General features: G+C 46.5%; 1 protein-coding gene across 1 annotated transcript in view; it reads left to right on the top strand.

The window, feature by feature from the left end:
• LOC135904744 (uncharacterized) overlaps nt 1-13,959 on the top strand; it is a 76,177-nt gene that overhangs the window by 55,132 nt on the left and 7,086 nt on the right. The window contains exons 9-10 of the mRNA XM_065435704.1: nt 6,204-6,269; nt 8,336-8,418. Of these exons, the coding sequence (XP_065291776.1) occupies nt 6,204-6,269; nt 8,336-8,418 (149 nt within the window). The remainder of the gene's footprint in view (nt 1-6,203; nt 6,270-8,335; nt 8,419-13,959) is intronic.

Raw genomic sequence — 13,959 nt, 5'->3', positions numbered from 1 at the left:
CTGGGAATTTCTTCAACATTTCGTCGAAGCACGATTCTTTCCACTTTTGTGACCCATTGCTGCTAGAAACCCTCAAAGAGGTCCTTATCACTCAAACTTATGAAGTCTTCTTCGAAGATCACGCCCCTGGTCGTGTTTAACGACGGGTGGGGTGAAATTATGACTTCTATATTGCCATTAATGGCGACGTCTGAAAGCTTTTAAAGTTGCTTTTTCTCTTTCCATTCTAGGAGTATATCTCCACTAGACATCTTTGAAGCCTTGTGTGGGATTCTCGCCCGTTCTCTTTGGACAAAGGAACGATAACACACTAATGCAAACAATCACAAGGGCATTTATTGCACATTTCATAGATCTATGTCTGCTAGCCGAGTTACTATCCCCAAATCATGCCGATGGGCGCGCGACAAATCGCGGAAGTCGGACTCACCGCGACCGGATAGCGAGCGAATATGTTCGCCCCATGCTGGATCCCGACGCCTGGTCGTTCGAGCATACGGTCACGCGAATGGTGGCGCGTTCGAACGAGCCCTCGCGAGATGGTCTCGCAGAAGCACGGATCGGTACACGCGCGGCACGTCCACGCTGCTTGCCGATCTCGAGTCAAAGAGGAAGCGCCTTCCCCTTTCCGCGCCCAAGTAACCTCACCGTTAGGCAGCGTTAGCAGCGCAACACTTGCGCCATCTCTCGCACTGCGCTTCAACCAGACCGACTGCCGCGGGCATCAGGCCACGCGGCGAAGCCGGATTACAGGAGACGGGAGCTATGCAGGAAAACATATCAGGGGACGCGTGAGAGTCGCGCATCCCCACACTTGTAGGCTTGACTAGTTTTCGCGTGAGGCTCTTTGACACGAAAATGAGGAAATCTTCCTCGCAGAAGTGTTGCCTACGCTATGTATGAGATGGTACATCACATATGTTGGGACACTGCTTCAGAAGTAAATTGAAATGTAGCATCGGTGCGCCCTCTTTTCTGAGTGCCATCTGGTGAAGGGGGAACGACTCTGCCATAAAGTTTCTTGGATGTTCGGTGGCTATGCGAGCCACCCGCTATAGAGCCCAACAAGAGGACGCTACGAGATCCGAAAGAAACGCAGACGCCAGCTGTACATAGCTACTATATAACTTAATATTATACACCCAAGGTTGGGCAAACTACACCAGATTACCCTTTGCTGCCTGGAAAATTGAACGTAAAACAAAGTGAAGGCAGGAGAGATGGAAAGCGAGAGAGAAATACGAAGGTTGGAGGGAGGTAGAGACAGGAAATGACAATTACCCGTTTGCCCCGGGTGGATCAGCCCGGTGGTGCCGTCTACGAGAAGCCGAGGACAAAGGTGCTTGTTGCCTCCACCGAGAGACCATTGAGGTCGAAACTCCTGGCATCGGCTTAACCCCCAGGATCCCCTTTTTCCCGGACACGGCTAAGCCACGCACGGTTGAGCGCGGGAGGGTCCGACCCCCATGTGCTCGGGTACGTGGTGGCGCAACTCACCAAACGCCTGCTTACGCAGACGCCCCTGCGGGGACTCTCGTCTCGACTCTTCAAAAATGACACTTCACGTAGAAAACCATAAGAAAAAAAGGAAAGTGTCAACAAATGTCGACGCTAGAGGAGAAAACTTGACGTACATGACTTGTTCAAGTGGTGACGCGGTGGCATGTTGCCGTTGCGAATCATTCAGGGGCAGTTCGTATTCTCGCGTTTTCGGCGTGTCAGGCACCTGCCGGTGAAGTCAAATACGTCACGCGCCGATGATTTGGCCCGCGTATAGCTCGGCGTGTCGAACGTGGCCCGCAGTAGCGCGGCGAGCAGCTGCTTCCGCAGCACAAGCGCGCGATATACGCGGCGTGCGAGCGTTTTTCGCTTGGCGAAGGCGCAAACTCAGCACGCTCTCATCAGTGCAACCGAACTGTAGGCCGTTATACTGCCGGTCAGCAAAACTAGCTCCCCATGCACTCTGGTCCAGTGGCTTCGGTGTGAGATCGCTGAAATGGGGCACGTGGGGCACATTCCATTCCCGCGCCGAATGCCGCCGCTCAATCTGAATGCGCCAGCCGTAGACTGTATGAACGTTCACTCTTCGCCGGCAGAGGGGAAGTGCGCAGCGCTAAGCCGTCGTCAAGGTTGGCCACTGAGTTTGAGATCAGTGAGGCCTGCGCACCGTTGTCGCCTGCCTGCGCGCTACAAGGCGACAGTGCGCAAGCGCACTCGAAGACGCTTATCCGAACTCTGTTAGAGTGTACTATAAGGTGCCTCGATGCGCACGCCCATAGTGAACTAGGATACTATTCCAGTTCACTACACGCACGCCCTCCCTCTTGTCGTGCGCGGCGGCATGCGCACAGCGATGATGATGGTTATGACAGACTCCTGGGAACCCCACGCCATCTGACGCAGTACGCGGCAGTGAAGTTACATGGCACAGGGCGGCGGCCCAGAAGAGGCCGACAGTGGCACACTGACACGTTTTTTTTTATTATATCCTGAGTTGGTGACTATTGCTCCGTATACTCGGCATTACGCGGCACCATTTGTTAGCATTGTCATGTTGATACGACATCTACAAGTCACCTAACCAACAGTTTCTTTCTAGTGGAGGTTACAAGATACAGAGAATCTATATACGCCAAATCCATCTGACGTCGGCTAAACAGACCTTGTCTTGAAGAGCGTGGTTCACTGGAAGTGCGTGGTTCACCTCTCACGTAAGGCGCTGTATAAATAAAAAGAAGCGCGCTTATTCAAAAGCTAAAAATTCGACATCTGATGATACCTGGAAATGTTATCGGGAACAATCCAAGTTATGCAAAACAGAAATTGAAGCAGCCAAAGACAAATTTTTCAACCATGATATTTCGAACATGTTAGCCCACAACACAAAAAAATTCTGGAAAGTAATAAACCCCAAACCATCATCATCAGGCTTCATTTCCATAAAGAAAGACAGTGAATACCTTTCATCAACGGAGGTCGCTACTGCATTAAATTATTTCTTCTGTTCTGTTTTTGCAAGTGAACTTCCTGTTCCGGCTAACTTTGAACTCGGTTCTGTTACCTCCATCATGAGTGATATCGTTATCACCCAAAAGGGCATTGAAGCTGCTATTGATCGTCTTTCTAACAGCTCGGCTCCCGGTCCAGACGGAATTTGTCCAAAACTACTAAAAATGACTAAACCAGTGATATCTCGCATTTTCGCTGCTCTTTTTCAACAATCTATTGATTCAGGATGTGTTCCTAACGAATGGAAAATAGCTAAAATAATTCCAATCTTTAAGTCCGGTGACCCGTCATCTGTCTCAAACTACAGACCTATTTCACTAACCAGTATTCCATGTAAACTTTTAGAACACATTATATCGTCAGCAATTATGAAATACCTAAGCGATCACAATCTCCTCTTCATTAACCAGCACGGTTTCCAACGGGGTCGCTCATGTGAGACGCAGTTATTCGAGTTAGTCTCTGACCTGCACCAAGCTATCAACGAGTCCTCACAAATAGACGCCATATTTATTGATTTTGCGAAGGCTTTTGATAAGGTAGCTCATAACCGTTTATTATTAAAACTTCGCCATTTTAACATAAATAGTAGGATTACGAATTGGATTAGTAACTTTTTAACTAACCGGTACCAATTCGTAACTACTAATGAATTTTCTTCTCCGCGATCACTAGTAAAATCCGGAGTGCCGCAGGGATCTGTATTGGGACCAATTTTATTCCTGCTATACGTCAACGACATCAGCAATAATATTAAATCTACAATAAGACTATTTGCAGACGATTGCGTAATTTATAGACGAATAATTAACTCTTTCGACACTGACATTTTGCAATCTGACCTTGCGAAAATTACCGACTGGTGTAAACAGTGGCAAATGGAAATCAATTTTCCAAAACTAAGGCTATAGCCTTCACTAGATCCAGTAACCCTAGGGTTACCCGTTACGTAATGAACGACATTAGCATTGCACATGCGCAAACAATAAAATATTTGGGAATTCATTTATCTTCAAACGTTTCATGGAATCATCACATCGATGCGATTACTAGCAGCGCTTGTAAAACCCTTGGCTACATTAGGCGTAACCTTTACTCGGCAAACAAGTCCACTAAATTATTAGCCTATACGACACTAGTTCGTTCGAAAATGGAGTACGCATCTTTTATTTGGAATCCGCATCAATCGTACCTCTTAAACAAGCTCGAGTCGGTACAAAACAGAGCAGCCCACTTCATCACGAGAAATTACTCACGAACTTCTAGCATCACTAACATAAAGATATCTCTAAATCTCCCCTCGCTAGAAAATCGAAGACTGATAGGACTTCTCTCTCATTTTCACAAGCTATATCACTGCGGGTCGTCTTTCAGCGCATGCCACATCAGGCCCGCCCATCGTATCTTCCCGCGCCTTGATCATTCCTTTAAAGTGCAGCCCGTTCTTGCGCGCACTAACTTCTTGAGACACTCGCCCCTCTTCCTCGCGATATATCATTGGAATATGTTACCACATGAAATCGTATCCGCTCTAAGTCACGATGATTTTCTAGCAAAACTAAAACAGTATTTTAACGTACTAACATAGTATTCTCGTGCTCATTTGTTATAGGCATCACTGTGTTGTTGCGTGCCTTGTATTTTTTTTTCTCCCTCACCATATTTTGATGTTCCTTGCGCAAATGGTTTTGTTCTGGGTTAGCGCAGGGTCACTTGTACTGCATAAAATTTGTTCTGCTTGTGCTTTTCATTGTTTATGCAGTATGTTATGGTATGTCACGTTTTTATCAAGTATTTTTCCTTGTATAAAGTAACCAAGTTACGTTGATTTTGTGTAACACCCAGTTTAAATCTATATGTATCTTCAGCGTTTAGGACGTGTCGTTGTATTATGCTTACTGGTTTCTTTTTTTGTTTGTTTGTTTTCCTGTTTTTCCGCTTGTGTTCATTTTATTGTAGCATGCATTATCTGTTTAAATGCGTATACTGTATATAACACTAATTCATTGTAACACCCCTATGTAATGCCCGTATGGGCCTTTAGGGTAATTGAATAAAAAAAAAAGTGCTGTTCATTGCTAGTTAGAATGTGCTGTCTTAGCCCATGAAGCGCTCTAACAGTGTAAAAGTCAGAACACAAGACGTTTGCACTACACACACACAATATCTTAGTTGCGTTCAATTATGGCAGGTGTACTGCAGGAATACATGACGTAATAGTTCTGCGGAAAGTCGCAAGGTGGAGAGAAGTAACTAATAAAGGGGAAAATGAGACACCCACCTAAACGTAGCTAAGTGCTACAAAGGAAACCGATACGGGTTTCTCGATATGACAGCTTCGTAGTTGAAGAAAACTTCGTCCTGGTCCGGGACTCAACTGCGAAGCTTTCGTCGGGCTTCTGTACTGAGGGTTTGAAACAGGGTTTGAAAGTATCCATCCGACCAACTTGAGTCACTGAGTATGTGGCATTGTGTACATACGTGTCGCTCTTAAACGAACCTCTGTTCGGTCGACATGGGCCCGTGCAGATGCGGAGCTGGGTATAGGTACCGCTGTTCGGAGAAACTGACGCAGAATTGGAGCAATGGCTATGTGCCGCCAAGTCTGCACAGGTCTTAAATTCGGCTTTCTTCAGGGGTGATACGCTTGGGAAAGGAGCCTGCGCCGCCCTAAATTCCCGTCGAAACCTCCCTGAGCACGAAAAAAAAAAGAGAGGAGATTTGAGCTGCTCCCAACGAGAATCTTTCACGCCGACATGGGTCATCATAGACGCGGGACTGGGTGGTAGTGACTGGGTGGGTGGTGACTGTACCTATTTGATATCAACTTGCGTCACTGGGTATGTATGCGCCAGTAGGTGCATGCCGCTCTTGAATAAAGTTTTTGACGCCAGGTTAGGTGACTATATATGTGCCACTAGGAGTGTGCCACTCTACAATGAAGAAAATATTCCTTCAATTTTTCCGATGCTGAGGGGAAAGAGAGAGAGAAACAATCTTCAATGGCATGTCGGAGAAGTTAGCCTGGCTGTTCGCCTGACATGCTACTCCAGGTGCTCGGTGATGATTATGATATAGACAGTGATAAACACTTTACAGCACGTAGTTTGCGGTGGTGTTAGTCGCTGACCCATGTTGTGAACTGCGCGATGCGGTACAGCAAGCGCTGCTTGCCCTCCTTTCTTCTGTTTCAGCATCCCAAGCAATGGACCAACAAGCCGCCGAACTTTGAGAAAGCAACACTGCTGTTTTACAATGCGGTAAGCTCCTCTTTCTATGACTTGGATCCCATTTATTTCAATCATTTTCTCACGCTTTAGAAGCATGCCGACGAGGGTAGGTTGGTAGAACTAGCGCAGCGCAACAAGACAGGTCACAGTAAGGGCACATTCACACCGGCGACTTGAGGAGGTCGCGCGACCGTTTGCGACTCGCAATCAAAAAGCGACCGAAGGCGACTGATGTTCACACCGGCAAGCCCGGCTGAGCGCGACCCGCAGTCGCAATCCCGGAGATTATCGTTCTCAGCGAGAACTCTCGGAATCTACGCGGAATTTGAATGCGACGCCGGAGGAGGCCGGATGTAGACACACGAAAGGTCACTTCCGGTACGCCGCTGATTGGTTTATCAGTTTTGCGACCACGGTCGCGCGACTGAAAAATCGCGCAGAGAGTGACTCGCCCAAAATGGTCACTTTTCGAGAAAGGCGACCGTTTGCGACCATTTGCGACTGGTCGCAAAGCGACCAACTTGGTCGCGCGACCTCCTCAAGTCGCCGGTGTGAATGTGCCCTAAGGGGACACTTCGAGAAACACAGTAAAGGGACACACTGGACGCAGTACGGAGACACTTGCTTCCCCTTACTGTGTCTCCTTGTGTTTTTACGCTATGCTTTCTCTGCTTCCGAAACTGCACACACCTATTTCTTCGACTTCAAGTCGTAGAGATATAAACATTGGATGAATGCAAGCCCAAAGTTTTGGCTTCGCGTTCATTTCCGATGCAAAGCGCTCTAAAATAACCTAAACTAACATTTCACGCAAGGAGAAGAAATTACCATTGCTTGCCCTGGTCGTTCGCTGCTTCCTCCTTTCTCTTCTTTTCCTCACTCGTTTCATGATTAAGTGGAGAAGCGAAACCGAGCTCGTCAGCTTGGGTGGATACCATCAGAAGAGCCAGAACGTTGCCCGCAAAATAGAAAACACTGGTCATCATTAGGTATTCATACAAAATACAATACATGCAGACGATACATAAAATTTACATTTCACACGACCGCACCGCGCACTTCGAAATTTCAGGTCGTCAGGCCTGTCCCAGGGCCTCCATAGTTGGATAGTACTTGCAGACAAGCGGTCGTATTGTTCGCTTCAGTTCGCCATCGGAAACCACGGGTGAACCATCGATTTTTATTCGGATTGACCATTCAGATGCATTACTAAGTCAATTCGAGTATGTCTTCATTCCAATTCAAGATCAAATCTAGTGTAATTTCGACCGGTGTCTCTTTACAAGAAGTCATAAAACATAATTTGTTAAAAGTAAGTGTCCACAGAAATTTGTCGCTTGCAAATAAAATAACGTTACGGCAAAACAGTCACTAGATGCATGAGTGAGAATTGCACAGTTGTGGTGCGCGATATGTCTGGGTGTTGTGTTAAAGGTGACGCTCACCACAGATAAACGGTTTGATGATACGAACAATAATGGGCTCAGTAAGATTTGTAGATAGGCATATAGTAAGACACACTAGGCTAAGTTCAACTAATACAGGACGTAAGCTGGATATACGGAGATCAGGACTACGATTTTTCTGATAAATATGTATAAAGAAGTAAGGTTTTGTCAACTAGACTGCGTGGCCAGCGAATGATAGCGCATGTTTGGAAGTCACCCCCTCTTCAAGCAGTAAGTGAAGCAATGCAGGTGAATTAATAAACAACTCGAAACATTCCGTCTCCCTGTGCGCAGAGTTAGCCAAGTAATTGCCTAGTTCAAATAACTTGGGACGTGCTTTGTTTTCGTGCCATGTCCCGCCTTTCTTTCTAACTATTTCTCGTAACATTCTGCGTAGCACAACACTCACTGAGTGATCTCAATACACCGCTTTGCGCTAACATTAGGAGCAAAAATACACATTGCATGTCAAGTTTGAGGGCTCAAGTACAAGTTTGTTTTTCTGCGCAGTAGCGCGAATATTACATTCGGATATTGGGCTTCGGGAAGCAAATGGCATTTTCTTGGCCAGCACATGGCACCTTTGCCAAAAAAAAACGAAAAAAAAAGAGAAAACGTTGCGCATGACCTCCCGCTTCCGGGCCGCAGACTTCGCCGGTCATCTCTCCCATCCAGCTCGAGCCTGGGAACAGCTTTTATGTGCAAGGAACGCCGCCACCGCCTTGCACTGAGTGAGTATGAGCGCCTCGTTTTTAAATCGTTTTGAATATATTTTTTTACTTTGCATTTTTCCTAGCTTGCTGATCTCCTCACTCGTATATACATTTTAAATATTTCCCCAGGGTTCCGTGCAGTCTTTGACATTGGGACCCTCGCCTGTATATTATCTGTGACCCATTTACTGTGTGCTAACGAATGATGAGCTTAAACTGACGCTGAAGCTGTCGTCTCGAACCCTCACGGCATTTGATAACCGTGTCTGCTCCTGCTGAACAGCGGACATACAAAAAGGGGGACGGATCACGTGACCGATGGTGGGGTCGAACTTCGATCCCCCCAGCGCAGGAACCCCACGTTCCAACCAATAGGCATCATCCGTACGCACAATAATTCTGGCGCGTGCAGAAGCGCCAGTTTCAATCAGGCCAAAGAATCAGGACCACACGAATAACAGCCGCCTCCACCGCTGCCTTTCGTGCCGTACTCCGCACACCTGCCTTTACTTCTTCGTTCGACAAAAAATCAAACATCTCAATCGTCATCGTGATACCTCTGCGTCCCGCCGTGGTGGCTTAGCAGCTATGGCGTCGCGCTACTAAGCACGAGATCGCGGGACCTAACTCAGTTAAGTTATGGGGCTTTACGTGCCAAAACCACTTTCTGATTATGAGGCACGCCGTAGTGGAGGACTCCGGAAATTTCGGCCACCTGGGATTCTTTAGCGTGCACCTAAATCTAAGTACACGGGTGTTTTCGCATTTCGCCCCCATCGAAATGCGGCCGCCGTGGCCGGGATTCGATCCCGCGACCTCGTGCTCAGCAGCCCAACACCATAGCCACTGAGCAACCGCGGCGGGTGGGACCTAACTCAGCCCGCATTTCGATGGGGCCGAAACGCAAAAACACCGGCGTGCCATGGGTGCACGTTAAAGAACCCCAGGTGGTCTAAATTTCCGGAGTCCCTCGCTACGTTGTGCATCACAATCCGAAAGCGGTTTCGGCACGTAAAACCCCGCGATTTAATTTTAATTTTTTTAACCCCAGGTGGTCAAAATTATTCCGGAGCGAGAGCTCTCTTTCAGCGATTTCAAGTGATCGAGTTCCCTCACTTCCCATGTGTTACCATTGCAACTTCTCGAAGGAAAGTGCGGCTAACAATTTCTGATGAAAGGTTCTAGCAGGAGATCACGCCGCATAACCACTGATATTGGCTCCAACTCTCACGATAGCATATTATGAGCTCTATATGCGTGGCCACAGAGGCTTGCTCTATGGCCACAGAGTTTAGCTCTATGGCCACAGAGGCTTGCCCGCGTCTGGCTTGCATATTAAGAGATCTTCTCTTGACCGCGCATTTCAAAAGTGCCATTAATGTTGCGATGAGTGCGATGAGAGGCAGGGGCTCGAAACTCGACATGCGTCGAGAGCATTCGGGATACGCAGTGGGCATGTTTCTTTTTTCGTGTCTGTGTGTATATGGAAGTTCCCCATATCTCTGCTGCGTAAGTACTCATGCGGAGGGCTCAGGAAGCAAACGTTTGGCTTTGACTGCTGCTCGCATTGACCGATGTCAGCCGCATTTTAGCACGGAGAAGCGTTGCCCCGCTACGGCATCTCCCAGTGGACTCAAAGGAGGACCATGTCTCTGTTTGACCCCGATGACAAAATGTGACGGGATACGACAGCGACGAAAAACTGCCACTGTCATCCTCAGACAAATGTGTAACCATATGACGCTTTGCTACGCTGAGTGGGCTCAGAGGAGGAGGAGTATGTTCTCTGTTTGACCCCAATGACAAAACATGACGGGATACGAAGGCGACGAAAAACTGCCACCGTCATCCTAAAACAACTATGTAACCAAATGACGCTTTGCTGCGCTGACTATGAATGGCTATATTATGGCTCTGCTTAATCGGCGGAGTAAGGTGAGCCGGTCATATACGCGTAGTGAATCCCTAAAATGGACTGACCACTCATATGGCGTGAAAAGAATTCAACACTTCGCGAAAACTTCGCTTCACACAGATTCCAAGATCTGCATTGGATCTGCATCAGTTATCGGAGCTCAAACGCTTGAGCTGGCGGATGCGTGAACAGCGTTGACTATATATATAGCTTCAAATTTATGGCACAGCAGATAATTCCTAATGAGTGAGATCGCATTTTAGTAGGCGCGAAATGTCCTTACGCGAAAAAAGTTCACAGATCGTACGCACATGGACGAATCGGTGATAAGCGAAACGCTCTTTGATATTTGAGAATGTTAACGAAAACGTAACGCGAACACAACCTTCATGACGCAAATGTTTGCGCGGTATGACGCTAGTGGAATACACGAAACTAATGGTTCTGGCGCAAACGCAGCGCGGTATTTATTCAAATGTAATGGGACCAGGCAAATATCATACAATGCTGCAAACGTTTCAGTGTAGGGCTGGCATCAGCACGAAACCAATGCAAATTAAGTTTATTGGATGCGCCGCGCTTGTCTGCTCGTGTTTTGTACTGCACATAACTTCCACGACTCGTAGGGCAGTGTATGTTACCCATAGTCAACAATGGCAGCGTTAGTAATGAGCGACGCAATTTCAACTAGACTCTTTCACATGACTGCACGGACGTCGTATCATTACTGTAGGAGATGTCGGAGATGGAAGGGGCACAGATAGCTTCGCTTTTGGAACACGCCAGAAACACAACATAAACGTCGCTGCTCTGTCGGTTGAAACGCTTCGGCTCCTGCTCATCATCATCATCATCATCATCATCATCATCATCATAAACACCATAATCAGCCTGGTTACGCCCACTGCAGGGGAAAGGCCTTTCCCATACTTTTCCAACTACCCCGGTCATGTTCTAATTGTGGCCATGTCGTCCCTGCAAACTTCTTGATCTCATCCGTCCACCTAACTTTCTGCCGCCCCTTGCTACGCTTTCCCTCCCTTGGAATTCAGTCTGTAACCCTTAATGACCATAGGTTATCTTCCCTCCTCATTACATGTCCTGCCCATGCCCATTTCTTTTTCTTGATTTCTACTAAGATGTCATTAACTCGCGCTCGTTCCCTCACCCAATCTGCTCTTTTCTTATCCCTTAAGGTTTAACCCATCATTCTTCAGCGGCACATTCATTACATGTCCTGCCCATGCCCATTTCTTTTTCTTGATTTCTACTAAGATGTCATTAACTCGCGCTCGTTCCCTCACCCAATCTGCTCTTTTCTTATCCCTTAAGGTTTAACCCATCATTCTTCAGCGGCAGATTCATTACATGTCCTGCCCATGCCCATTTCTTTTTCTTGATTTCTACTAAGATGTCATTAACTCGCGCTCGTTCCCTCACCCAATCTGCTCTTTTCTTATCCCTTAAGGTTTAACCCATCATTCTTCAGCGGCACCTTCATTACATGTCCTGCCCATGCCCATTTCTTTTTCTTGATTTCTACTAAGATGTCATTAACTCGCGCTCGTTCCCTCACCCAATCTGCTCTTTTCTTATCCCTTAAGGTTTAACCCATCATTCTTCAGCGGCACATTCATTACATGTCCTGCCCATGCCCATTTCTTTTTCTTGATTTCTACTAAGATGTCATTAACTCGCGCTCGTTCCCTCACCCAATCTGCTCTTTTCTTATCCCTTAAGGTTTAACCCATCATTCTTCAGCGGCACCTTCATTACATGTCCTGCCCATGCCCATTTCTTTTTCTTGATTTCTACTAAGATGTCATTAACTCGCGCTCGTTCCCTCACCCAATCTGCTCTTTTCTTATCCCTTAAGGTTTAACCCATCATTCTTCAGCGGCAGATTCATTACATGTCCTGCCCATGCCCATTTCTTTTTCTTGATTTCTACTAAGATGTCATTAACTCGCGCTCGTTCCCTCACCCAATCTGCTCTTTTCTTATCCCTTAAGGTTTAACCCATCATTCTTCAGCGGCACCTTCATTACATGTCCTGCCCATGCCCATTTCTTTTTCTTGATTTCTACTAAGATGTCATTAACTCGCGCTCGTTCCCTCACCCAATCTGCTCTTTTCTTATCCCTTAAGGTTTAACCCATCATTCTTCAGCGGCAGATTCATTACATGTCCTGCCCATGCCCATTTCTTTTTCTTGATTTCTACTAAGATGTCATTAACTCGCGCTCGTTCCCTCACCCAATCTGCTCTTTTCTTATCCCTTAAGGTTTAACCCATCATTCTTCAGCGGCACCTTCATTACATGTCCTGCCCATGCCCATTTCTTTTTCTTGATTTCTACTAAGATGTCATTAACTCGCGCTCGTTCCCTCACCCAATCTGCTCTTTTCTTATCCCTTAAGGTTTAACCCATCATTCTTCAGCGGCACATTCATTACATGTCCTGCCCATGCCCATTTCTTTTTCTTGATTTCTACTAAGATGTCATTAACTCGCGCTCGTTCCCTCACCCAATCTGCTCTTTTCTTATCCCTTAAGGTTTAACCCATCATTCTTCAGCGGCACCTTCATTACATGTCCTGCCCATGCCCATTTCTTTTTCTTGATTTCTACTAAGATGTCATTAACTCGCGCTCGTTCCCTCACCCAATCTGCTCTTTTCTTATCCCTTAAGGTTTAACCCATCATTCTTCAGCGGCACATTCATTACATGTCCTGCCCATGCCCATTTCTTTTTCTTGATTTCTACTAAGATGTCATTAACTCGCGCTCGTTCCCTCACCCAATCTGCTCTTTTCTTATCCCTTAAGGTTTAACCCATCATTCTTCAGCGGCAGATTCATTACATGTCCTGCCCATGCCCATTTCTTTTTCTTGATTTCTACTAAGATGTCATTAACTCGCGCTCGTTCCCTCACCCAATCTGCTCTTTTCTTATCCCTTAAAGTTTAACCCATCATTCTTCAGCGGCAGATTCATTACATGTCCTGCCCATGCCCATTTCTTTTTCTTTATTTCTACTAAGATGTCATTAACTCGCGCTCGTTCCCTCACCCAATCTGCTCTTTTCTTATCCCTTAAGGTTTAACCCATCATTCTTCAGCGGCACCTTCATTACATGTCCTGCCCATGCCCATTTCTTTTTCTTGATTTCTACTAAGATGTCATTAACTCGCGCTCGTTCCCTCACCCAATCTGCTCTTTTGTTATCCCTTAAGGTTTAACCCATCATTCTTCAGCGGCACCTTCATTACATGTCCTGCCCATGCCCATTTCTTTTTCTTGATTTCTACTAAGATGTCATTAACTCGCGCTCGTTCCCTCACCCAATCTGCTCTTTTCTTATCCCTTAAGGTTTAACCCATCATTCTTCAGCGGCAGATTCATTACATGTCCTGCCCATGCCCATTTATTTTTCTTGATTTCTACTAAGATGTCATTAACTCGCGCTCGTTCCCTCACCCAATCTGCTCTTTTCTTATCCCTTAAGGTTTAACCCATCATTCTTCAGCGGCACCTTCATTACATGTCCTGCCCACGCCCATTTCTTTTTCTTGATTTCTACTAAGATGTCATTAACTCGCGCTCGTTCCCTCACCCAATCTGCTCTTTTCTTATCCCTTAAG

The sequence above is a fragment of the Dermacentor albipictus genome, chromosome 7, assembly GCF_038994185.2.
Source record: "Dermacentor albipictus isolate Rhodes 1998 colony chromosome 7, USDA_Dalb.pri_finalv2, whole genome shotgun sequence".
Taxonomy (NCBI): Eukaryota; Metazoa; Arthropoda; class Arachnida; order Ixodida; family Ixodidae; genus Dermacentor; species Dermacentor albipictus.
Note: the sequence above shows the minus strand (reverse complement) of the source record. Positions and strands in the feature narration are given on the sequence as shown.